Source organism: Notamacropus eugenii, chromosome 7 (genome assembly GCF_028372415.1).
Source record: "Notamacropus eugenii isolate mMacEug1 chromosome 7, mMacEug1.pri_v2, whole genome shotgun sequence".
NCBI lineage: Eukaryota > Metazoa > Chordata > Mammalia > Diprotodontia > Macropodidae > Notamacropus > Notamacropus eugenii.
The window spans coordinates 17,640,303-17,666,269 of record NC_092878.1 but is presented as its reverse complement, the minus strand read 5'-3'; the positions used below and the strand labels follow the sequence as shown (position 1 = coordinate 17,666,269).

The 25,967-nt window shown below is 42.9% G+C and overlaps 1 protein-coding gene across 2 annotated transcripts in view; it reads right to left on the bottom strand.

The window, feature by feature from the left end:
• Nucleotides 1-25,967, bottom strand: part of AVEN (apoptosis and caspase activation inhibitor) — a 198,620-nt gene that overhangs the window by 19,029 nt on the left and 153,624 nt on the right. Inside the window, exon 1 of one of the 2 annotated variants that reach the window (XM_072625279.1) lies at nt 2,268-3,047. The exons of the other annotated variant lie outside the window; for it this stretch is intronic. Within the exon in view, the coding sequence (XP_072481380.1) occupies nt 2,268-2,541 (274 nt within the window). The 5' untranslated portion in view covers nt 2,542-3,047. Of the gene's footprint in view, nt 1-2,267; nt 3,048-25,967 lie in introns of those variants that run through there. 2 annotated transcript variants of the gene reach the window in all.

The window sequence follows — 25,967 nt, the reverse complement described above, 5'->3', positions numbered from 1 at the left end:
TGAATCCTTTTGTGCTTACAGGTTATTTACTATTTTTAAAAATGCATTAAGTAAAGATAAATGAAATTTTTAAAAGCCTTTCTTCAACAAGGTGTATCCCATACATATGTTAAAAATTATTGAAAGACCTGTTCCTTACTTCCAAGACTTCAAAATCATGTCTCATCCTAGAGTTTCCCTCAGCACCTGAGGCCTCCTTAGTCTGTATACTTCTCACCCTAACATGTCAGTCTACAAGGCCTGCCTGCCTTCTTCCACTGGTAAATCACTCCTGGGGTCTTCATGGTTTGCAAAGGCTCAAGCCAGCAACATTCGCCTCCTAACTCTTTAACTTCACAACCAGGCCCTCCTCCTTCCTCTAAGTATTTTTTTCTCCCTCATCTTGTCTGGCTCCCTTTTGTGTGTTGTCTTCCTCCATAGAATTTAAGCTCTTTGAAGGCAGAGACTAGTTTTTTCTTCCAGGCCTTTATTTATATTTCCAGGACTTAGCCCAATATCAGGCATATAGTAAGCACTAAATAAATGCTGGTTTCCTACCTGCACAACAAGAGAGGTTACCTTGCTCAATGATCAAATGAGAAAGAAAAATGGGAAACAGATATATGTCAGAGATTTTTGTACTGGTAGATACCCACAACAGAATCTTAACGGAACAGGATAAATGATGAAGTATTCGGTTTTCATATAACATAGAATCTTCTAAATGAAATCTAGAGAGTTTGACAGAATACTCACAAGAACACTACTCACATAAAGAAAGAAAAAGTCCGTTTCCTCACCTATAAAATCAAAATACTATACTTCTACTTTGGGGTTCTTCTGAGGCAAATGAGATGCATGTAAAGTACATGAAAATACTATATAAGTGCCAGTTGTCATCATTATTGTCAATATAATGCCTATTATCCAGAACATAATAGGGAACTTAATGGACAATCTATAAATCTGGTACATATGTTCATACATATGTAGATAAAGGAGCACACCAAATTGCACTGGAAAAAAAAATCACAGTTTTCAATGACTCTGAGCTTCTCAGTGAAACAAAAATTTGGCTTTTTAACACTGATATTCTTCTTGTGGTGCTTTATGCATACAAACTGAATGCCACAGTCTTCAAGGTGTCAAACTTAAAATTCAGCGGAAGGGCAAACGAGCCTTGCATAGTGAATGTGGCTGCAGCGTATTACACACAAAGGCTTAAAAGATATCAAAGATATATATGTCTAGAAAAAGAGGGGAGCCTGTCACAGAGGAAGAACAAGCAACCAAGAGCCTAGCTGTTGTACTGTGATCCAAGTCATGTTAAGAAAGCCCCCAGTGTTTGGGGTGGGCCTCCTGTGGTGTAATTATAGTCAGACATGCAGATGTGAAAGCACAGGTGGGTTATAATCTACACCACTGATGGGAGGACCCATTTCCATGAGATTACAGACCTGTGGACGTTTGAACTGGGATGAAAATTCAAACTTGCAAAGTGGATAAAAGAGAAAAGTAATATTTGCAATTAACACATCTTTTCTGTTAAAAAAAAAAAGGTTCAGTATGAGGTTCCATTAAATAGCCAGCTTCAATAAAATAATCTGATTTACACAAATTTTAGGAATATATATCTGCTTTATAAAGTGAGAAATGCAATCACCAATAGGATTCCTATTCCACCTTCTCAGAAAACACTCTCATGACAGCCTTCACACACACTCTAAAACCCTGGTTATGATCTAGGACTCCACACTGCCACAGCAACTCTGCTTCTAGGAGGGAAAACATGAAAATAAATCACAGATCTGGGACACGTGTGAAATTTTACATCAATCGTATGAATATCAGCAAAAAAATTGGAATTGCCACCCAGTACAGCCATCTTTGTTAGTGAATGAACTGATAAGTGACCTTCTCCATGAAAGAACCATATAAATAGCGTTAAGGAAGAAATAATTTTCATTTTTGCAGAGGGATATTGCATAATCATTTCATTCAACTTCAATTCTACGTGCACCTGGACAACAGAAGAGAAAAATTAAGTTCTGGCTGCGTAGTCTGCCTACCCACTTTGAACTTGTCAGTAGTTTGATTAAGGCAGTCATGGTCAAATCTGGTTATCTAAAGCTCTTCCTCAGAGGATGAGCTCTACCTCATTAACCTGACTCCCAATGCAAAAAGATCACCATAAGAATAAGAACAAAAATTCCCATTATGCTCTGAGTTGAATATTCAGTTTAATTACAGTTGATTACTCATATATTAGCTCCATTTTTGCAATTCACCTTTATTATGGTCAGTATCCATCTTCCTTAAAGTCTCTGAAATCTGTCCTTGACTATGAAGGCTCAGTCCTTGAGAAATCACAAAAGAACTTTGCTTGAACTGGAGGCCAAACAAAGACAGGGCTAGGTTTTGATGGAGTTCTCCACTGTCTCCATGGGATAAAGAGGAGTAGGTGGCACTGCTGCTCCAACTGTCACCACAATAGCTACTCCATAAAAAGAATTTCTCCATCTCTTTCTGGACTTGTTTGTACTCATTCATAAGGGATGCCATGATTTAAGGTGAGGGAAGTCAAGATAGATAGCAAGTCCACTTGTCTTGCATAAGGTCAAGGTTGATCCAGAGGGCATCCGCAGTTCAATCTACTAGGAGCCAAAGTTCCTCCCCACTACAAAACTCTTAAGTTTTGCAAAAGGAATGCTTGTGGAATCATTGTGGAATCGGACCAAAAACAAGACTTTTCCTTTTTAGATACAAACAGTACCTAGTTTGACATTTATCCTAAAACAAAGCATGGCCAATATCCAGTGATGCCTTGGCACCCGTTTGGTTGTGCACAGGGTTGTATAACTCACTGACTTGAATGAACCCAGAGATGCTGTAAATAAAAAATAGGAAAACCAATCTTTCCAGCTCAGTAAGATGTGTCATGCCTCAAAGGTTCCAAAACATCAGATTTCCACATCAAGCACAGCACAGCAGCAGGTACCCATCTTCCCAAAGTACCACGTGGATTTGATGGAAGAAATCAATGAATTATTCCCATGGGCTCTGACTGGCTACTGAACTAAAAACATATTCATAAGAATTTTCTGTGCTTTATGAGAGAATAACAACACTTCCATTCCAGAATTTGGAACTTCATCCATTTCTCCCAAAGCTGTTGGTGAAAACTGAAGTGTCAAACCTGACAGTGCAGTAAATTATTTCATTCTACTTGTTCTCAAGATAAGACTAGTACAATATTCTTCCAAGAAGGTCTAAACAGAAATCAAAATGATCAGTCAATAGAGATCATGGACAAATATGCCTGTGAACAAAATAAGGAAGTACAAGGATGGAGACAGAAGCAGTCAGCAAAAATTTAGACCTGATTGGCCTATCAGAAAGTTACTAGAAGTTACTGAGGAAAGGACTGGTATCAATGCGAATTAAGTAACCAACCATATGCAGTTAGCTGATAGGTTACCAAACATTTAATAAGCACAGAATACTGTAGCCCCGGTTACTGTAAATTATTTCAAAGACTTATCATCAAATTATTTTAAATTATTTTAAAATTCTCAAGGTAAAACTGATATATATTTTTTTTAAAAAACCATGTATTTCTAAACTAAATTGAGAAAACAGGAGGGAAAGTAATAAGAAACCAAACCATCAGAGCAAAGACAGTAGATTAGAGATAGCCACCCAGCTGAACTTTCCAAACATTGCCCTCCAAACAACTTTAAAGTAAAACTTCAAATCAAATTTTAAAGTGGCAAAGCCAACAAAAAGTCCAGATGAGACATTTTTCTGGCCTAATAAAACTTAAAGAGGTTAACAGAAGAAGTCTGTGGCACCAGGGTGAAGGCCTGTCTAGAGCCCACACATGCAGCAACACCAACAGCAGCTTTGGGAGCTCTCAGCCCAGAGAGAGTAAGGGGGTCAGACAACTAGTCAAAAAGAGGCTGCGGGGGACCCTTTGCTGGCACTGGGTATAGCTGGTGATGACTGGTAATTTGGTGACCATACACAATTCTGGATCACAGTTCCAGAGAAGAGAAAAGTGCTAGTGGTTGGTTATAAGAGTGTAGGGGCCCTGGTCACAGTGAGAAGCACAAGTACTTGTGGCTTCAGGAAACTAGGGGCCCTTCTTATGTAAAGATCATACACAGCACAAACCAAAATAGCAGTGACCATACCTCTCTCAGGTTCAAACCATCTTGGAAGCACCAAAAATTTGCAGGCCCTGAGAACTAACTCTGAAAATAGCACCAAAAAACCTGAAGCTTGAGACGGTGCCTCCTCACCCCAGGCGAGCAGAGCCCAACCTTAACACAAAGTTCAAAGTCAAAAAATAGGCTAGTAAATAAGCAAACAACAACAACAAAAAGAGCACGACAGGAAAAAACTACTATGATGCCAGGGAAGGCAAGGACATCAACTCAGAAGACAATAATGTGAAAACAGCTATAAGCAAAGGCTCAAAGAAAGATACTAATTGGGCCCAAAGCCTACAAGAAGAAGTTAAAGACAGAGATAAGAGTGGTAGGGGAAAAGTTGTGGAAAGAAATGAGTGATGGAAGAAAGGTATGAAAAGAGTTTTAACAGCGTGGTAAAAGAGGCACAATAAATACTGAAGAAAATAACAGAACTGGTCAAATGGCAAAAGAAGCACAAAAATCACTGAAAAGAAGAACTTCTTAAAAAGCAGAACTGGCCAAATGGAAAAGGAGGTGCAAAGTCTCATTGAAGAAAGTAATTTCTTAAAAATTAGAATTGTGCAAGTGGAAGCTAATGACTCCATGAGACATCAACAAACAATAAAGTCAAATGAATGAAAAAAATACAAGAAAACGTGAAATATCTAAACAAGGGGAAAACTGACTTAGAAAACAGAGGAAATAATTTAAGAATTATTGTGCCATCTCAAAGTCATAATGAAAGAAAAAGTCCAGACATCATATTTCAAGAAATTTTCAAAGAAAATAGCTCTGATATCTTAGATCCAAAGGATAAAATAGAAACTAAAAGAATTTACTAATTACTTCCTAAAGGAGATCCATTAATGAAAACTCCCAGGAATATTATAGCCAAATTCCAGAGCTACCAAGTCAAAGAGAAAATACTTCAAACATCAAGAAATAAACAATTCAAATATCATGGAATCACAGTCGGGATCACACAAAATTTTGTGGCTTACATGTTAAGAGAGTAGAGGGCTTGGAAAATGATATTCTGGAAGGCAAAGGGGCCGGGATTAAAACCAAGAATAACCTATCCAGCAAAACTGAGTGTAATGCTTCAGGGGGATGGAGGAGAGGAATATTTTATCAAATAGAGTACTTCCAAGAATTCATGACGAAAAGACCAGAGTTGAATGGAAACCCTGACATTCAAATAGAAGATCCAAGAGAAGCATGAAAAGGTAAATATGAAAGAGTAATGATAAGGGACTCATTAAAGTTAAAGTGTTTACATTCCTATATGGGAGCCTGGGAAACTAAACTGCAAAAAGAAAACCAAAAAAATCTCACTGTGCTTGCTATTACAAGATGACACATGTAACTCTTAAGAACTTTATCATTATCAGAGCAGTTAAAATGAGTTTACATAGCGGGCATGGGTATGAGTCAATTATGTTGGAAAGATGTCCAAAAAATTAAAAAATTCAGGTCTGAAAAAAGGATGCATTGGGAGAAGGGGAAACAGAAAGGCAGAATGGGGAAAATGTTCTAACATATGAGAGGTACGCAAGGAAGAGCTTTTACAAAGGAGAAGAAAAGGGGGTGGGCAATTTTTGAATCTTGCTCCCATTAAAATCATTTCAAAGGAGAAAGAATATATGCATATTTATATATAAATGTGTATATGTGCGTGTATGCACACACACACACACACACACACACACTCAACTGGGTATAGAAATATAATTTACCTAATAGGGAAATAAGAGGGAAAGGGGAAAATAGAATGGAGGGAGGGTAAAAGGGACGAAGGATTAAGAGAGGAAGTTGCTAGAAGTAAAATAGACTTCTGAGAAGGGATAGGATAAAAATAGAAAGAAAGGAAGAAAGAAGAAAATGAGATGGAGGGAAATACACAGTAATCATAACTATGAATGTGAATAGGATGAGCTCACCCATAAAACAAGAGTAGATAACAGAATAAATCAGAAACCTGAATCCAACAAGCTGTTATTTATAAGACACAGCTGAAACAGAAAGACATACACAGAGTTAAAATAAAGGGCTGAAGCAGAATCTAATACACTTCAGCTGAAGTAAAAAAGGAAGTGATAAGCAATCACAATCTCAGAGAAAACAAAAAAAAAAGAATTAATAGAAGAGGTAATTAGGAAAAGTACATTTTTCTAAAAGCTACCATGAACAATGAAGTAATATCAAATTTTTTTACAAGTTTCTCTGAAGATGGCCTCGTTTTTCAAATATATAGGGAACTGAGTCAAATTTATAAAAATAAGAACCATTCCCCAATTAATAAATTGTCAAAGAACATAACCAGGCAGTTTTCAATAGAAGAAATCAAAGTCAACTATAATTATATTAAAAAAAATGCTCCAAATCACTACTGATTTGTACTACCAATACAAATTAAAACATCTCAAGTACCATCTCAAATCTATTAGAAATAACAAATGCTGGAGGGAAAATGGGTACACTAATGAATTATTGGTGGAACAGTGAACTGGTTCAACCATTCAAGGAAAACAATTTGGAACTATGCCTAAAGGACTACAAAACTGTGTACGTATACCCTTTGACCCAGTAACATCACTACTAGGTCTGTATCACAAAGAGATAAAAGAAAAAATGGACCTATACATACAAAAAGAATTTATAGCAGCTCTTTTTGTGATTGCAAAAATTTGGAAATAGGGGGATGCTCATCAATTGGGGAATGGCTGAACAAACTGTGACATATGGAGTATTGCTGTGCTATAAGAAATGATGAAGAGGTAGTTTCAGAAAACATGGCAAGACCTATGTGAACTGATGCAACTGAAGTGAGAAGAACCTAGAAATCAGTGTCTACAGTAACAGTAATGTTGTAATGATAATCAACTGTGGCTATTCTGATCAAAACAATGATCCAAAACAATTCAAAAGGAGTCAGGCTTTTAAAATAAAATGCTATACACCTCCAGAGAGAGAAGTGATGAACTCTAAGTGCAAGCTGAAACATAATTTTTCTCACTTTTTTATCTTTCTTGCTCTTTTTGAAATATGGTTAATATGAAAATGCATTTTTCATGATTTCACAGGTATAACTATGTTGCTTTCCTTCTTAGTGGGCAGCAAAGGGGTGATAGGGAGGGAGAGAATTTAAAAAGAAAATAATGCTTTAAAATAAATAATAAGTTGAAATTTTAAAAAATTTAAAAAGAAGTCAAACCAACTGTTACTGGGAGACACAACTCCAAGGAGTTTAGGAATTGTGGAACTACTATTTTATACAAAACTTTGTACTGGATATTTGTAAAGGACAGGGAGGTAACAAGGATTCATTTTTTTTTTTTTTTGAAAAAAGCTCTGTGGTAACTTTCAGTTTAAAGGTCTCTTTGGAGACAGAGACATAGACTGGTCCCTGGAGCTATGCTGAAAGCTGTTTGGACAAGCTGCCCAAATTTATGTTTCCCTATCACAGATTTCAAAAATCCAGGATCTCTATAATGCAATGAAGCATGGGAAGAAACAGAGAAAATGTGGGGGCCTAAAACTCCAAAAGTTCAACTATGTTAAATTCAGTCAACTGCACATTACTGTACTAGCAAATCACACAGAGATAATAATGGCTTCTATGGGCATGGTTTTATGTTGGAAATTTAGTGATTCACTTTTTTTTTAATATTACAGAATATTAGACATGAGGACACAAAACTGAAAGCAATGCCACTAATGGAGATGGATTGGTAAGAAAGAGAAATTTATACTGTATAATTATCTTCCTGGTTTATAGTTCCAGTTACTGTTGGGTTTTTAGTAGCCCATTTTGTCTTTTAAAATCCTTTCCACAGCAGTAACATTCACAAAATAGAGTTATTTCCCCTGTGCTATGGTTTCAAACCCATACACATCAGTCACATGAAAAAAGAGACTAAAGACTCACCTAACTTTCCTTCTCTTCTCACCTGCCAGGTCAATCTGTAGAATCCAAGGTTCATGAGAATGAAGGGCAATACCTCATAAGCAGATCTAACACAAACTGACAGGCAGGATAAGTTTTCTCTGATACACGTAGACTTTTCTTTTCAGTCTCCTCTCTTTCCTTTTGGAACTTCAAAGACTAACCCTGCCCAAGTACCAAGTGATCTGGCTGCTAAGGATTTCTTCAGACCTAGATTAATAGCAACAACCTTGGTAATGCTCTCAGTCCTGTCTTTGACCCTACACCATCAAAATTTACCCACTGTGCCCTGGTTAACTTGAATCAAAATAAAACCAAAGAAAAGCAATATGTTAGTATGACCATAGATCATAGTGAATCTATGTGTCTCCTCTCCCAGAAGACACACTGCATTCTAACAGAGGTCTACCTGGAGAGAGACCATCACAGTGATTCTCTTGGAAGAAAAGAGAAGCAATGATGGAGGAAAAAGTAAGGGGGTATCAGTTCATGGAAGAAAAAATTGTGGATCTGAAATGTGGCTCTGCCAGACTCTGAGCTCCTGGAGAGCAGGGGCCACGCTCTGTCTTTCTTTGTATCCCCTGCACTTAGCACCATGCGTGGAAGGCAGTAAGTGATAAATAATAGCTTGCTGACTTACTATGTCACCTTGGGCAAATCACTTAAATTCTTTGTCTCAGTTTTTAAAGTCTATGACTTTATGATTTAATAAGCTTAAAATGCCAGGTTTTGCCTTTCCCATGGAAAGGATAAGCAGGGTAACATTTATCAACATGCGACCATCACTTAGGCTTGTCCCTAAAATGACAATTGTGTGAGCTATCTTGATACACATCCCTTTTCTGCTCTTGGATTGTCACAAAAGTAAAACGGGAAATAACCAGTGTACACTTTTATATACGGCACATAAATTAGAGCCCACATAGCCTCTCTTCTCTTCAGTATGCCCAGGAAAATTATGGCTTTGAACAGTCTCTCATAAGGTTTTTTTCCCAAAACCCTAACCCTACTGCACTCTGAAATCCAAAGATTAGACAACAACAGGTCCCGGCCCAAGCTCCACTTCAGGGCTGTTTTTCTGGACCCTCCTGGCTTAAGAGTGATTATCAATAGTAACTGTTGTTCTTTCCCTCCCAGCTTGATTTAGTTATTTTTCTTTTGCTCATTAAAGGGGCCATCTCCTGACTACTTCTTAAACAGGTCTATTCACTGAAGGGGCCTTACCCCACCCTCAGTGAGTACCTGAATAGGCTTAGATTAATGGGGCCGAGGTCTCCCATTGGATTCTGGGCCATCTCCAGTCATCCAGATGAGTATTTGGTCACTGGATCCACATGGCTCATGAGGAGAAAGTGAGGCTGGTGACCTTGCACAAGCCCTCCCTCCCTCAAAATAAAGTTGAGCACAAGTCATGTCATCATTTCTCTGATGGCATGGTCTTCTTTGAGAACAAAAGACGAACGCAACATAATTTATGTAAGGTACAAGGAACAACTAAGGCTGTGTCTCCCCAAGGCAAACCAAAAAACTAATTACCAGAGGGGAAGGAAAAGGAAAAGGGGGAAAAGGAGCAACTAGGAATTCTGGCACCTGAGACAACGACCAGAAAAGTGAGGGGGCTAAGACTGAGGACCACTCTCATGTATGTGATTATGGTGGATTGGTGACAAAGATCATGGGAACGGGGGAGAACAAGGAACTGAAATATCAAGGTGTTCAAAAAATGCAAGGTGTATGCTGGATAACACCATGAGCTAGATATAAATCTCTCTGGGAGGAGAGTGATCCAGAGATCCATAAATGATAACAGGATCTGGACAGAAGAGAGGGAAATTTAATGGAGAAGTGGCTGTTGAGCAACTTAAAAGTGGCATTCAAGTGCAAGAACTACACCAATTCCTTCTCCTTGCCTTGTGCACGAGGGAGAAGGATGTAAGAGGACTGGGTGGTCCTGGAGAGAGTGCCAAGAGGAGCAGCATCTTCAAGAGAAAGTTAGGATTAAGTGAGCACCAGATGATAGAAGGAATATGAGAGGAAGAGGAGTCTGACTTGAAGAGGGCACAGTGGAAAGGTAGGGTTCAAGGAGGATGGGGTCGGAAGGCTGTGACGGAGGAGACAGCAGGGTAGACACTGACTGCAAGCATTATTATCTTCATTTTACATATGCAGAAAATGGGGGTCAGAGAAGCTAAGTGACTTACAATAACTGATGATTTAAAGTTGGAAGGAACTTCAAAGAAATTCAAGTCCAGCTCCTTCATTTTGCTAATGAGAAAGCTAAGGCCCAGAGAGAACTGACTTGTCCAAAGTCACATAGGAAATAAGACTAGAGTCAAGATTTGAATTTTAGATCACAGATCATAGGTTTAGAGGTAAAACAGATTAGTTAGAGATTTATTCAGGTCAATGTCCTCATTTTACAACTGACAAAGATGAGGCCCAAAGAAGCGAACTGATCAAACTGGAGTCTGACTCCCAACACAGCCCTCCTTCCACTGTACCACACTACCTCTGGTTCCTTTCCCTTCAAATCAACAGTGTCTACCGTAAATTCCAATGCTGGGATGCAAAGTCCTCAACAAAGGACAAATTCCTCTTTTTCAAAGGGCTTCTCTTATTTTTCTTTTATCCTAGTGATGTCTGAAAAACTAGATTCTGTTTCACTGATTTGTTAATGTCGTTAAGTCAGTACCGTTACTTGCTATCTGGAACCTAAGGGCCCAGGTTTAAAAACGATGAGCCACTTAGAAGGGAGTGGGGGTGGTGCCAGTAACAGCAAATGTAAAAATAGCAGTAATAACAATAAATGATAGCTGCTGTATAACACTGTAAGGTACACACAGAACTTTACAAATATTACCTCATATGGGTTTTACAAGAACCCTGTAAAGTAAATAGGGCTACCTGACATAGGAGGAAACTGAGGTACAAAGAGATTAAATGACTTGCCCAGGGCGATGCAGCGCATCTAAAGCAAAATTTGAATCTCAGGTTTTCAAGCTTCCAAGCCCAACTTTCTAAGCACCATGCCACCTCAGTTTACATTTCCATGGCAATTTAGAGTTAGAAAACATTTTAATGTACATCAGTGCAATTCTTTACCAACAGCTCTCTGAGGTAAGTAGTGAAGAGCTGAAATTCAAAACCAATTTTAAGAAAAAAAAAACCTAAGACTCAGAAAGGTTAAAAAGGATTTCCAGTACTTTTTCATTTTATCACGCAATGATGTGGACTGTGAACAGTAATGCCCCATTCCTAACACAGGATAATGTCTTTGTATGTTATAAAGAGAAAAAACGGAAAGGAATATATAGCTTAGGAGATATGAGTTTCCAGAAAGAAAAAATAGAAACTGTCAAATAGAAATGGGTCTAGGGTTCACCACTGAATACTAGCCACCATTCTGCTTGGGATTCTTTCTTTCCAGATAGTTTCAGTTGTTCTTGTATAGTATACCCATCCTGAATGTCAATGGTTTGGCATGTGATCTCTTCCAAAAATTGATAAATTTTCCTATTTTGGTTATTCAGACAAATTCTACAACATTTCTATCAGGCCTCAATACCATCCTCTTAGCAAATCCTGAAATAATCACATCTCTAAAGTTTAACACCAAGTCATTTGCTTTATTTTTCACTGTGAGGCCATAAGAATTAAAGCTACATAGGTTATTTCTAACTTGGTAACATCTGGTTTGCATCTGACGTTTAGGGAAGTAACATGGGGCACGACTAGCTATACCACAAGTAGACTCAATCTGCCATTAGATAGGACTGTTGGCAATCAACTTTCTTGTCTAACAAATTAAAAACTATTAGGCTTTGTAAAACTATGATAACTTAGGCTCTAGATTACATAAATGAATGAAAAAGCTCTCATTCAGTATTTACCATGTGCAAAATACTTTGCTAAGAGCTGGGGATACAAAGGGCTTCAAAGTAAAGCATTTATTGCTCTCAAAAAGTTTACATTCTAATGGAGATGATGAAATTAAGGGGTTTTGACTGCAAAAGGATTAAGAAAACCCCATGGCTCTTGTAGTAAAGCAGCACAAAACCACAATAATGTATCTTTTTAACGTCATTTTCAATGACAAAGACCACATCCATAGACTGCCACGACCTTTGGGAGTGAGGACTTTCTGCTCCAGGTCTTCACGAGCTAACTTGTTGAAAATGCAAGGAGCTCAAACAGCAGTTAAAACAAAGGCTGCTGGAGCTGGGGTGGAAGCAGAGCAAGTGGGGACAGACATTGGGTTAAACAGTGGCATTGGTAAGGATATTGGGTTCCTTCTCCACAAGGGCTGCTAGATGGTGCGACAGATAGAATACTGGACCAGGAGTCAAAAAGACTGAGCTAGAATTTGGCCTCAGACACTTCCTACTTGCATGACTCTGGGCAACTCACTTAACCTCTATCTGCCTCAGATACCCCAATTATAAAACAAGGATAATAACAGTACCTACCTTCCAGGCTTGCTTTGAGGATGTTTGTAAAGTGCTGAACACAATGCCTAACACACAGTAAGCCCTTTTAAATTCTTGCTTTCTTTCTTCCTCCCCCTTGATAATGGCCATGGCTAGGGCTAGAGGCAGGGACAGCAGTCTGGGAGGTGCCACTATTCCCAGGAATCATGAGCTGTCTCTCTCCGAGTCAGTGCAGCTCTTGGGCATGACAGCAGTAGTTTGCCACTTCCTGTCTCCCTCAGGGTGCCCCACAAGTGGCAGCTGTTCCTCAGTTGGTGGGTATTTCTGGCCCCTTCTCCACAGGATTTCCTCCCAATTTAACTGTCCCTCTGTCCTAAACTGAGGGAAATTAGAAAGTGAATAAAAGGCAAATGATACAGTAATTTACAAAGAATCCAAAGCTCAACTGGAAATAGTGGAATTTCCAGTAGAAATTATCAACAGTTGCATGTGTAGGCATACAAACACCAAGCTAATACAACTCATCTACTACAGAAAATGATGCCTCGCCGTAAGAAATTTTTATCATAGGGATTTCTTAAAGAATCAAGAGTGAGTTTTGTCCTCAGAATGTCTGTTACGGAAATTTTTTATTTCCTTTTATTCCTCCTTTATCTTTTGGTTAATATTAACCTTACCTCATATGACCAAAACCTGTCCCATGGGATGTGAAAATTTGCTAAAGAGCTTTAAGCATTCCCTTGATAAGAAATCACAGGAAAAATCTCAGCAATCCCTAACTCCTTGGCAATATGCAAAATCCTCCTCCTCAATCAGTCCATGAAGTCTGTAAATGTAGTTTAATCTGTAATCTGACTTAGCTTACATATAGAATTTGTTTGACAGGATTGTTTCCTTAAGGGATATACGAGATTATGACTGTTTAAATAAGTTTGTTTGACTTTCATGACAACGAAGGAAGTATGGGATTAAAAATCTATCCTTTAATTTTATGACCCAAGAGGAACGTAAAAGACTACAACATGTAAATATTATTTCTCTGCTACCAAAATCCCATCTTGAGAGAAGAGCATGTTAAGAAGAGGGTGACCCACAGTGTGAAGTAATCAAAGAGGATCTACGGCCATGGAGAGATCAAGGAGAATGAAAATTGAGAAAAGGCCATTGGATTTGGCAATTAATCGGAGAAAGCAGCTTTTCTGAAACGAGAAGTTTGAAGGCTGGATTGTAAGGGGTCAAGATGCAGATAAGATAAGAAAAAGTGTAGGCACCTATCATAGGTGGGTGTTTTGAAGAGTTTAGACACAAAGGGCAAAAGAGATAGAGGATTATAGTTATCAAAGATTTCTGAAAGATCAAGTGAGGGTTTTTTCAGGATGAGGGAGACCTGGGTATGTTTGTAGGCAGTAAGGAAGGAGCCAGTGAAAAGGGAAGAATTGAAAATAAGTGATAGAGTGGGCATGAGAGAGGGGGCAATCTGCCGGAGGAGAGAGGATGGAATGGGATCACTTGAACAGGTGGAGGGGTTAGCCTTGGTGAGAAGAACGGTCACCTCATGAGAAAGGAGGAGACAGTGACAAAAGCCATCTCAGTGATAGGAAATGAAGAATGGGAGAGAAGGGAGATCACTAAAAACGACCTCAATTTTTTTCCCTGTAAAATATGAGGCAAGATTCTCACCTAAGAGGGTGGAACAAGGAACCATGGGAGGTTTGAAGAAGGATGAAGAGGTATGGAAGAGATGCTGTGGAGAGTGGAATAATGAGTTGATAAAATATAGGCATTCCTAAGGTAGAGAAGGATTGTCTTGCAGCACCGAGGGCCAAATTGTGGTTGTGTAACAGATATATAGTGGATTCAGAATGATTATGTGATTTTCTCCATTCAGCATGACTTCTTCATTCAGCAGCACATTTGTAGGAGTGAAGGAGGTGAACAGTGCGAATGTTCCAAGACTGGGGCTTGGCAGTGCATAATCTGCAAAATGATAAGGGACTGGGGATTCAAAAATGGAGGACATTGTAGAGTTGAGTTGGTTCACTGGGGGATCATCTCCCAACTCCAGGCATTTTCACCAGCTGTCCCTCATGCATGGGATGCTCTCCCTCCTCTTTTTCCCACTCCTAGCTTCCCTGGTTTCCTTCAAGTCCCAACTAAAATTCTGCCTTCTACAGGAAGCCTTTCTCAAGCCTTGCTAATTCTTCTGTTGATGATTTCTTATCTATCCCATATTTAGCTTTTTTGTCCATAGTTGTTTGTATGTTCCCTCCTCCATTTGAATGAGGTTCTCCTGGGCAGGGATTCTTGGCCTCTTCTGTACTCCCAACACTTCATACAATGCTTAGCACTTCAGAAAATGGGCTTTGAAAATATTTATTGACTGATTCTTGAATCGGGAAGAGGATCTGAAAGGGACCTAGGGTGATAACGATCCATAAATCCTGAACGTAGCCTTCAAAAATCACTAGCTATAATCAATTCAAGGATGTTCCATGGTAGTGCATTCTTTAAATGAATGCAAGTTTGAGTCTATCCATGGAGGTGAAAATGAGGAGTAACTGTATTCATGCATATACATATTGGACCTCCTGCTTAGTTCAGAAGAAAAAGTGGAATATTTGAGAGTCTTTGATAGTTATCGCTTTTCCTCAAAGAACAGAGCTCTGATTTACAGGTGGAATACAAAGAGAAACAGATTCTCTCCTGTGAGGGGCCGAGAACGGACCCCCTAAGTGGGTAGGAGACACCCTGGTGTTGGGACCCGCCCGAACCCGGAACTGCCACGTCGCGAAGGCTACGTGGCCGCCGAGAACGGGTGCTGGGGAGGCACCATAAAAGGAGATGGCTTCACCCTTGGGGAGGATCCGGGACGGACCCTGAAAGAGAAAGGTATATAAGACAACGCCCTAGGGAGCTCGGGGGGACTGGACTGAGATGCGCCAAATAAACGCTTGCTCTACCCTACTCTGGTCTCTGCTCGATTACTGCTCCCTTCCCTTGTTCCCCAGGAGGGAGCCCGGAGACGTCCAAAGCCGTGGTGTGCGGAGTGGAGAGAAGACCTCCCTCTCAGGGATCGCGAAGGTGGTCGGTGGTCGTCGCCCACCTGCGACAGCTGGCGCCCGAACAGGGACTTGAAAGAGACCCCCGCGAACGAGAGGAGGTGAGTTATACCCAACCCGCTGGTCGGGGTGGAAGGATCGAGCAGCCTAGGAGAGCGTAGGAGAAACCGAAAGTAAGGACTCCACGCGACACGGTCCTTCCCGGGACCACTCCTAGAAGGCAGTTAGTTATGGGGCAGTCGCATGTCTCTGCCCAGATCAGACCAGAGGACAAGGGAGTTATAGCCTGCCAGCTCTACAAGCTGTGCAAGAGTAATGGGATAAAACTACACATAAAAACCTGCCGAGACTGGGTCGAAAAAGTTCAGATCATCAGTCCATGGGTAGAGCACACAGGTATCGACCCGGCTCGCTGGGGCGTGGTAGGACAGCAGATGGCCTCTTACCATAAGGAGGACCCATCATTAATCACCCCCCAGGATTTTGTCATCTACTCGGCAGTAGGTGCAGCTTTAAACCCGCAGCCACCCCCCATTCCCAAGGACTCCGCCGCCCAGGTCGGCGACTCTCTCTGCGGCTCCGATGATGAGGAGGAGCCACCGCCCTTGTACCCATGGGACAGCCTCCGCAGACTGGCAGAGAGGGGCTTAAACCCCCCGCCGACCAGCCTGCATGAGGAAATAGAGGAAGTAGACCAGGGGTCCCGTGGGAAAAGCAGAAGTACAGGGCCACAATGAGAGATAGGGGTAGGGTCTCGCGGGAAAAGCAGAAGTACAGAGCTTGAGAAAAGAGGAAGTGAGTTGAGACACAAATCACAAAGACCCCTCCCAAGAACCGTTGGTGAAAAACAAAAATATGTCAGTGTCCTCCAGAGGAGCCTACAGGGGGCAGTAGAGGACGGGGAGACAGTGGATTGGGATGAGTGGAATGCGTTCCCTGTCTTTATGCAGGCAGGGCAGGATGGCCAACTAAATCGGGTACACAAACCATTGCCATACAAATTTCTGAAGGATCTCAAAGAGTCTGTGCAAAAATACGGGGTGGGATCGGCTTTTGTAAAAAGGCTCTTCACCTCATCTGTAGCGGTGGCGGGGTGGATCCCCTATAACTGGATCGAGGTTACTCAGGCCGTCCTTGATCCTCCTCTGTTCATGACGTTCCGCGCCTATTTACAAAGATGCGCCCGTCACTACGCAGAGGAGATCAATGCTCAAAATCAGGACGAGCTGGTCAACCAGATCACAGCCTTTGGGGAGTGGGACGCAGCAGATCGGCAGCTCACTTACAATGAGGACCTTATGAGGGCAGTGCAGATAGTACATCTCAGGGCATTAGCAAAATTAGGCACCAAAGGCGGCAAATCTATCCAGAATCTAAAACAGAGACCTGGGGAGGCCCCGATTCAATTTATTTCCCAAGTTCAAGAAACAATAGAGGCCCAATATGGAAGATCCGAGGTTGCGGTACAGTTTGCCATACAACTGGTGAAAGAGGGACTAGCCCCCAAGTACCGAGGAATCCTCGCCACCCTCCCTGCCGAACCCACCTTGCAGGAAATTATAGATAGATGCCTAGATGTGCAGGAAGAGGACCCCAAGGCCATGGTGGCGCTCTCCGATGCGCTTTCCCTCATGTCGGTCAGCCGGTCGCAAAACAAGACATGCTTTAACTGCGGAAAACCAGGACATTTCCGCGCGGCCTGCCGACAGCCAAAGAAGGGAATAAAGTGTTATAACTGTGGGAGGGAAGGCCATGTCTCCCGATTCTGTAGAAACAGAAGGAAGCACGGACCAGGCAAAGACAATCAGGCTCGGGGAAACGGGGGATCGGAGGTCCCGCAGGGGATGGGACCCCCGACAAGACTGAATCCACGCAGCAATCCATTTACCCCAAGAAACTGAGAGAGGAGCTCTATGCCGTACAGGCGTCGAGCTTGAGCCCTTGGACGACGGTACCCGTTAGAGTCCTACCCTCGAAATTCCCCAGATTGGTAGTGGGCTCGGAGCTCGATCCCGAGGTAATTGTACACACACAATATCTGGCCCCAGGGAAGAGAGAAATATACATTACCAATACACATTCTTATTCCGTGCCTTTAGAAAAAGATAGAGAGATCGCCCAAGCCATCCACCTTCCCTGGATGGATGCAAATCACAGCCCCGAAAAACGCCAGCCCTTTGTGGCTTGGACAACCGCCATAAGGCGGGAAAGACCAACCCTTGTAATGGAGATCAAGGGCTCATCCCTTGAGGGCATGATTGACACAGGAGCGGATGTCTCTGTCATAACAGACAGGGATTGGAGGCCCCAGTGGGAGAAACAAGAGGACGCCCGACAAGTCTCCGGGGTTGGAGGGAGCCGAACGGCCTACATCTCCGCCCGCCTGCTTCGATGGCGATGCGGCGATGCAGACGGCTTATTTCGCCCCCTCTGCCTGATCGGCCTCCCCCTGAACCTTTGGGGCAGGGACATCCTCCAACAAATGGGAGTCCAAGTTACTACAGATCCTTTAAACTCGTAGGGGCCACACTCACCCCCTATAAACCAAAACCTATACAGATGAATTGGAAAGATCCTAACCCTATCTGGGTTGAGCAGTGGCCCCTCACTAAAGAAAAGATACAAGCCCTCCAAGACATTGTCCAGGGCCTACTGGCCAAGGGACATGTCATACCTTCAACAAGCCCATATAACTCCCCCGTCTTTTGCATAAAAAAGAAATCAGGAAAGTGGAGAATGCTTATCGACCTCAGACAGGTCAACGCCGCCCTCGAGCCAATGGGGGCGCTCCAACCAGGGCTTCCCTCACCAACCATGATCCCCAAGGATTGGGAAGTTATAGTGATAGATATTAAGGACTGCTTCTATAGCATACCCCTTCACCCTGCTGATGCCCCGAAGTTTGCCTTTTCCGTTCCCTCTATTAATCTTCAAGAACCCTATGCCAGATTTCAATTTACAGTTCTCCCCCAGGGCATGGCTAATAGCCCCACCTTGTGCCAGATGTATGTAGCAGCAATCATTCAGCCGCTTAGAGGAAAATACCCTGAAACATATATAGTCCACTATATGGATGACATCCTGATTGCTCACCCTGAAGGAAGGAGGGTCGAAGACATACTAAGAGAGACCATCAGGGAACTAGGGAAGTACAATCTAGTAGTGGCCCCAGAGAAGATCCAGAGGGGAAGAGAGTTCTCTTACCTTGGGCACACAATACAGGGCAATGAGGTTTCTAGGCCCTTCCCAAAAATAGATACTAACAAAGTGCGGACATTGAATGACTTCCAAAAACTTATAGGATCCCTACAGTGGTTGAGGCCAACCTTACCCATTACCGATAAGGAAATGCAACCCCTCTATCAGATCCTAGCAGGGGATCCCGCGCTTAACTCCCCCCGTCAATGGACCCCTGAAGCACTGCAGACAATAAGAATTGCCCAATCTAGAGCTAATCAAAAGGTGCATAGAGTAGATCCGAACCTCCCCCTTGCGGTCACCATAATGATGCAGGAACGAACCAGAGAGATCGCCGCGATCTTTCAGATTCAGGGAGTATTAGAATGGATTTATGGAGAGAAGAAGAAAAAGTGCATCCCCAATGAGATAGAGGAGAAAGGGAAGCTCCTATTAAAAGCTAGTGAGCGAGCTAGGCAACTGAATGGACAATACCCAGTTATCTTCTTGGGAGCTACTCCTACGCTCCTTGAGGAGTTGGCTCAGGAACATCTTGTCTGGGCAATATTAGTCACCCGGCAGCAGTTCACTCAGGCGGCTTTGCCACCGGCCTTAAGGAGCTGGAGAGCTATTCCGCTGGTCAAACCCCCTCCAATAGTTTCCACAGAACCTGTAGAGGGTGTCAACGTGTTTACGGACGCCACAAAGGCCAATCGGGCAGTAGTGTTTATCCCTGACAAGAGAATTTTGAGAATTGTACATACCTCCTATGATTCTGCCCAGAAGAATGAGTTATTCGCCATCTATTTGGCACTTCAGCTTTTACCTGATGAACCCTTTAACCTTGTTACAGACAGCATGTATTGTGCCCTGACGATTCCAGAGCTCCCAAGCGCAAATTTAACCACCTCTTCCTCCACTGTCAAAGATATTTTAACAGACATCCAAACCCTCCTTCGATGCCGACAGCATTGCATTTATGTGCTACATGTCAGGTCTCACACATCCTTAGAAGGACCCATATATCACGGCAATGCGATCGCTGATCGAGCACTAACCAAACCGGTGGACATATTTTACAGTTCACCTGACCTTGCCCATAAACACTTTCACCTCTCCGCACGCACTCTGCGACATTTGTATGGTCTCCCCCGCGAAGCAGCGCGAAACATCGTCAGACGCTGTGCCCACTGTGTTCCCTTTCGCCCACCTCCCCAGGATCGAGTAGAGAATCCCCAAGGCCTCTATCCAAATGAGCTTTGGCAAATAGACATCACACATTACCAATCCGCGGTCATTCATGTGGCCGTTGATACCCTTTCGGGGTATATACTCGCCACTTTGCAACAAGGTGAGAGCACTCGCTGTGCCATCCAACATCTCATGGAGTGCTGTGGCAAGGTCGGACCCCCCAGAATCATAAAATCTGACAACGGACCCGCCTACAGATCCGCGGGCTTCCGCAAGTTCTTAGAGGAGATGTCCATTACACACATCACCGGGATTCCCTATAACCCCACAGGCCAGGCAATTGTTGAGCGAGCCCATCAAACCTTGAAACGTATTTTGCATAAACAAAAAGGGGGAATCCCAGGGAGATTAACAAGATTGCTCCTAGCAAAAGCAGAGTATACAGCAAACTTTCTTAGCTTTAATGATGTAGGTATATCCCCCGCTATGAGGTTCTTTATCCCACCACAGAAAAAACTCGAAGACACTCTTTCACAACCGGCTTCTACAGCAAACCCCTCACCCTTCACCTCCCAGGCTCGGGAGCAGGTGTGGTGGAGAGATGAAACCAGTAACTGGCATGGGCCCCACCCCATAATGACGAAAGGGAAGGGATATCTTTGTGTCTCCACAGGTACAGGCCAGGATGGACGAGATGGACACCGATGGGTCCCCCTCCGATGGACGAGAGCAGCAGGCCCTCCTGACCCGACAGAAAAGGAAACAAGGCCGGAGGATAAGGAAGAACCGTACCCAAAGGGCCCTGCGAGACAGGCTCATTGACAGCCTGGTGACGCTCGCGCAGCTGCATCTAGTGTTGTGGCCACTGCCTAGCGCCAAAGCTATCCCATGGGAACACGTCTCCATTGGGGAGGCGACCCACTGGGCGCTGACACCCCTGCTCCCGATACCCCAGCTAGTGACCTGGGAGCACGAGGCCGTACCCCTCTATGCTGTAGGCAACATCTCGGTCCTGGTCCCGGGTGCCCGCATGCTAGCCCCTGTAGCTTACAAGCGTCTAAATGCGTCAGTCAGCTTCCCAGCCTGGTCCCTTCCCATCTGTATGGGGAGGGTAGATAGGAAATATTGCGCCAAACTGGGCCCCCTTACCATCTCCCAGATCCCACACGGCTCCCGTGGTACATACCCCAAGCAAACCCCCATCTTCCCAGGCAATATGGGAGTAGAGCTAATGTCCTTTTACAAAGAAAACATCACGGCTCCGCACCCTTACCAAGGGTACCTGACCGGCAACGGCGCCTACCTCTTTTACAATACCACCACCAAAGTGACTAGGTGGCTCCAAGGAGTGGGGCCTTCACCCTTCCCCCCATGCACCCCCACTCCATGGGTCCTCAGTCCCATCCAGACATGCTCCTCTGGGTACCCACGGATTGGACAAAATATAAGTGGGACACAACTGTATTTCTGGGACGGGGCGCCCATCCCGAACCTGGTGGCGCCGGCTCCCGTTCCTGTTCCTGGACGGCCACAGCCACACCTTTGGAAAGTCGGACTTGCATTCGAGGACGCGAAGGTGTGGATCCAGACTTACTCAGCATCGAGTGACTTTTTTGAACATCCCGACATTGTAGCCAAATGGACTCACGCCCTCCATTCACCACCCTGCGATAATAATAAGAAGGTCTGCGCCAACTTCACCGCGCAGGTGCAGACAGGCCCCAATGCATTCTTCATGCTCTGTAATGACACTGATATCGGGGAGAGTAGCGGGGTGTTCAATGTTACATGTAACAACGGCGCCGCCCTTACCAACACCATTAATGTAACCACTTTGGCCGAATGGGGGCGAAACCTCACGGTGTTCCTCCTCCAAATCCCGCACTTCACCGCTCACCCGATGAAAGCCGAGAGATTTGCCCTCTCGAGAGCCGATGCCCTGCTGCAGGAAGTGGTGGAAATGGGGGGAGCGGGGAAGGGTGGGAGGAGGGCACGAAGGGACTTGGGAGCAACGGACGTTCTGGCACTCATTAACCTAGCCATAAACATCATTGAGGAGATACAGATACACGAGCTGCAGAACCAGGTCGCATATGTAGCCAGCACACTCCAAAAGTTCATGCTAGATAATGGGTTAGCTTGAAGACACCAAGAGCACATTGACAGAATGATACTGGAAAGGCTGGATGCCATGACCGAGGTGCTTGAAATTATGGCCCAACAACAAGCCCTCATGACCAGATACATGAGAATGCCTTGTCACTACAAATATTACCCAGTTTGTGTTACACCCATTCCATTCAATGACTCGACATTTGAAGAGATAGAAAAGATCCTTAAGAACATCACCTATACCAGAAACATCACTCAGGAGCTCGAGCAGTTAGACAAGATAATCTTGGCTATGGATAATGCCACGCTCGAGTACTCAAAACGTTGGGATCATGACATATCACATTCTATTTTTGATTGGATAAAGGGATTGACCCTCAATGACCTACTACATTATGCATTGTTAGGCCTAGGAGGCATTGGACTCCTCATGGTCATGCTTTACTGTTTGCCCTGTCTGATGTCCCTCCTGATGAAGGCCCTCCGAAGGTCCCTAGAGGCAATGCAGGCAGACCTAACCCCCTTAATTAAACAAAAAGGGGGAGTTGTGAGGGGCCGAGAATGGACCCCCTAAGTGGGTAGGAGACACCCTGGTGTTGGGACCCGCCCGAACCCGGAACTGCCACGTCGCGAAGGCTACGTGGCCGCCGAGAACGGGTGCTGGGGAGGCACCATAAAAGGAGATGGCTTCACCCTTGGGGAGGATCCGGGACGGACCCTGAAAGAGAAAGGTATATAAGACAACGCCCTAGGGAGCTCGGGGGGACTGGACTGAGATGCGCCAAATAAATGCTTGCTCTACCCTACTCTGGTCTCTGCTCGATTACTGCTCCCTTCCCTTGTTCCCCGGGAGGGAGCCCGGAGACGTCCGAAGCCGTGGTGTGCGGAGTGGAGAGAAGACCTCCCTCTCAGGGATCGCGAAGGTGGTCGGTGGTCGTCGCCCGCCCGCGACACTCTCCCATGGTAAATCCCCAGGGATCTACTTGTAAATAACTGAAGAGACAGCATGGGAGAAAGGGAAGCATTGGATGGGAAGTCAGAACATCATCTTCCCTTTGCATTAATTCAATCCCTTTGGGTTTTAGTTTCCTTATCCTTAAAAGGAGGTTGGACTAAATGGCCTTGAAGCTTCTTTCCAGGTCTAAATTTTCAATCCCCAATGCCTAGGAATGCCTGGGATGTTCAAATTCAGAGAATAGCATGGTGAAAGTGAAGTTGCTAGAAAAATAAAAAATATTCACAGTATTTATGTAGCCACACTATGTAAGCTGCCCTCTTTGATACAAGGAAAAGCCCATATTACTTACCTTTTGAATTTGTAATTACAGAATATAGCAGTTGTAAATCAGAGTTGTAATCATAAATTTGAATAATTATAATTAGCATTTGTCTAGTACTTTACAGTTTACGGTAACCCTGGGAAACAAGTGTAACAGATATTATTACCCCATTTTATAAAGAAGTAAACAAATTCAAAGAGGTGTAATTATGTGTCCAGGTCCACATGGCTAACAAGTGACAGCCAGAACTGAAAGTCAGGCATTCTGACCTTGTTTATCGTTCTTTTGACTGCATTCCTTTTGTTCTTATAATATTAACCTACATTTGCACATTATCTCACTATTATGAAATGTTTTTCACAAATATTATTTTATTCCTTGAAATAATCATGTGAGTTACACAGTGAGAATAATGAATATCCCCATTTTATAAATGAAATTGAGGTTCAAATAGGTAATTTGCCCATGGTCACATGGCAAGTGCTAGAGTAGGAGTTAAACCTAGACCTTTTGACCTCAGACCAAACATATGATAAATGGAAAAACAAGGTGCTTTCATATATATGCATGTAGGCACCTTTTCCCCAATAAAGCATAAGTTTCCTGAAGGTAAGATATGTCTTAATTGTTCTTGGATCATGCTCCAAGGTTTTAGAGCAAGGCATCTTGGGAGTCATCTAATCCAGCCTCTCTACTCCCCATTTTGCAGAAGCTCAGACAGAAATTACAGCTGTTAACCTGAAAGTTTGGTTAAAGTAGAGGAAACACACTAAATGCATACATTTTTATTATTCTTATTATAAGTTCTCTCTATAGTAACAGTACATGGACTCCATGGAGCCAGGATTAGAACCTGGCTGCCCGGTACAGAAATCATCTGGCTTAAATATATTTTACCATGAGAAAGGAATTCTCTTAGTTGAACAAATTGTCAATTTAGTAAGACAAGGCAATTAACAAAGTAGCATCAGTTGGGTTTTATGATTCCAGACTGTGTAAACTTGCTCCCTGTAGCATATGTTTCTGTGACGTACAGTAAGGAGAAAATTCCACCACTCTAGTGGCAGGCATCCTGTCCTAAACAGGTCCTTGAAGTTGCTGACATAAGAAAGGATATCTTTAACAGAGTTGACAAAGTTGAAATTACAACCCAGGACATCTGTGTTTTTCCTTATCATTAACATGGCATAAAAAATATCTTGTAAGGAAATTACTAAGTCAGCCCCATCTGCTTCACTGACATACCAAAAGGCATTCTCTGAGCTTACTTAAGATTAACAAAAGAGACTATTAGGTCCAGACTCTTCTTAATTCAAACTTTGGCCCTTATTAAAGGCAAAATTTATATTAAATATTATATCACAGCTCACTAAAAGTTACACATAACTAGGTTTTGAACCTGAGTGTTTTGACTTCAAAGCTCAAGTTTTTTTTTCCATTTGAGTAGGATGCATCTACTATAGTATCTAGCAGAACTGACTGAAATAGGGAAGTCGAAAGGAAGAATTAGTTATTTGCAAAAAGATACCACATTCTGTTTTTTGTTATTTTGATTTTAAGGCACTTTAGGGACATTCAAGTAAAAATGTGCAAGAGGAAATAATGTCATATGGGAGTAAAGAAAGGAGATCACACATATGATTTGGGAATGCTTCATAAAGGGGGTGACATCTCACCTGGATCTTGAATGATCAATATGATTCTGATAGGTGGAGATGTAAAGGGTGATGCTGCAAGCCAAGGAAACAGCATGAGGCAGGACTCAGGGCCAGAAAATACGTATGTTTCAGGAACAGTGATTAGTGGTGTTTGATTAGAGAATAGGATTATATAGAGCAGTAGTGAGGGATAAGACTGGGAAAGTTAGGCTGGCACTATATAGTAAAGAGCCTTGACTGTCACCAAGGAAGTATATTTTTGAGGATCTGAAAAGAAAATTAATCTGGCAACAGTTTGTAGGATGGCTGGGGGAAGTAGAGATTGTTAAGAGGAGAGACAGGGATTTGCAGATCTGGCAGAAACCTTGGGAAAATGACTTAGCCCTCAATTTCTTCATCTGTAAAATGACTGGGTGAGAATCCAGGGCTTCTTAAGCTTTTTCCACTCACGACCCCTTCAGTGCTTAAACCCCATATGGAGCCTCAACCCACAGTTTAAGAAGTGTTGGACTAGATGGTATCTGAGGTTCTTTCTGGCTCTTTGCTCTTTGTTCCTGGGAGTCTATTAACTTAAAATGAAGACATTAAGGTATTGCCCCCACACTTTGTGAGGGAGGAGCTGAGGATCCAATCTGACAAGAAGGGATATATTAGGAGCATGTAACCTGCTCACTACAGGAGCAGTGGTTTGGGCTTCAGGCTGCTCTTTCGAGGACTACTTCTCTCTCTCTCTCTCTCTTTCTCTCACTCTCTCACTCTCTGGAAAGAGAAATTCCTTGGCTCTTCTGCTTTCTTCTAATTGCTCCATGTTGGTGATCCTCTTCCATGATCTTTTCAAGAATACTTGTTTCTTATCTCCTTAGGATTACTGAGGATCCTTAGGCACACTCTAAAGTCAGTGGCTCTCTCATTTCGGGTTCAATATCAAGACAAAATTAGGCACTC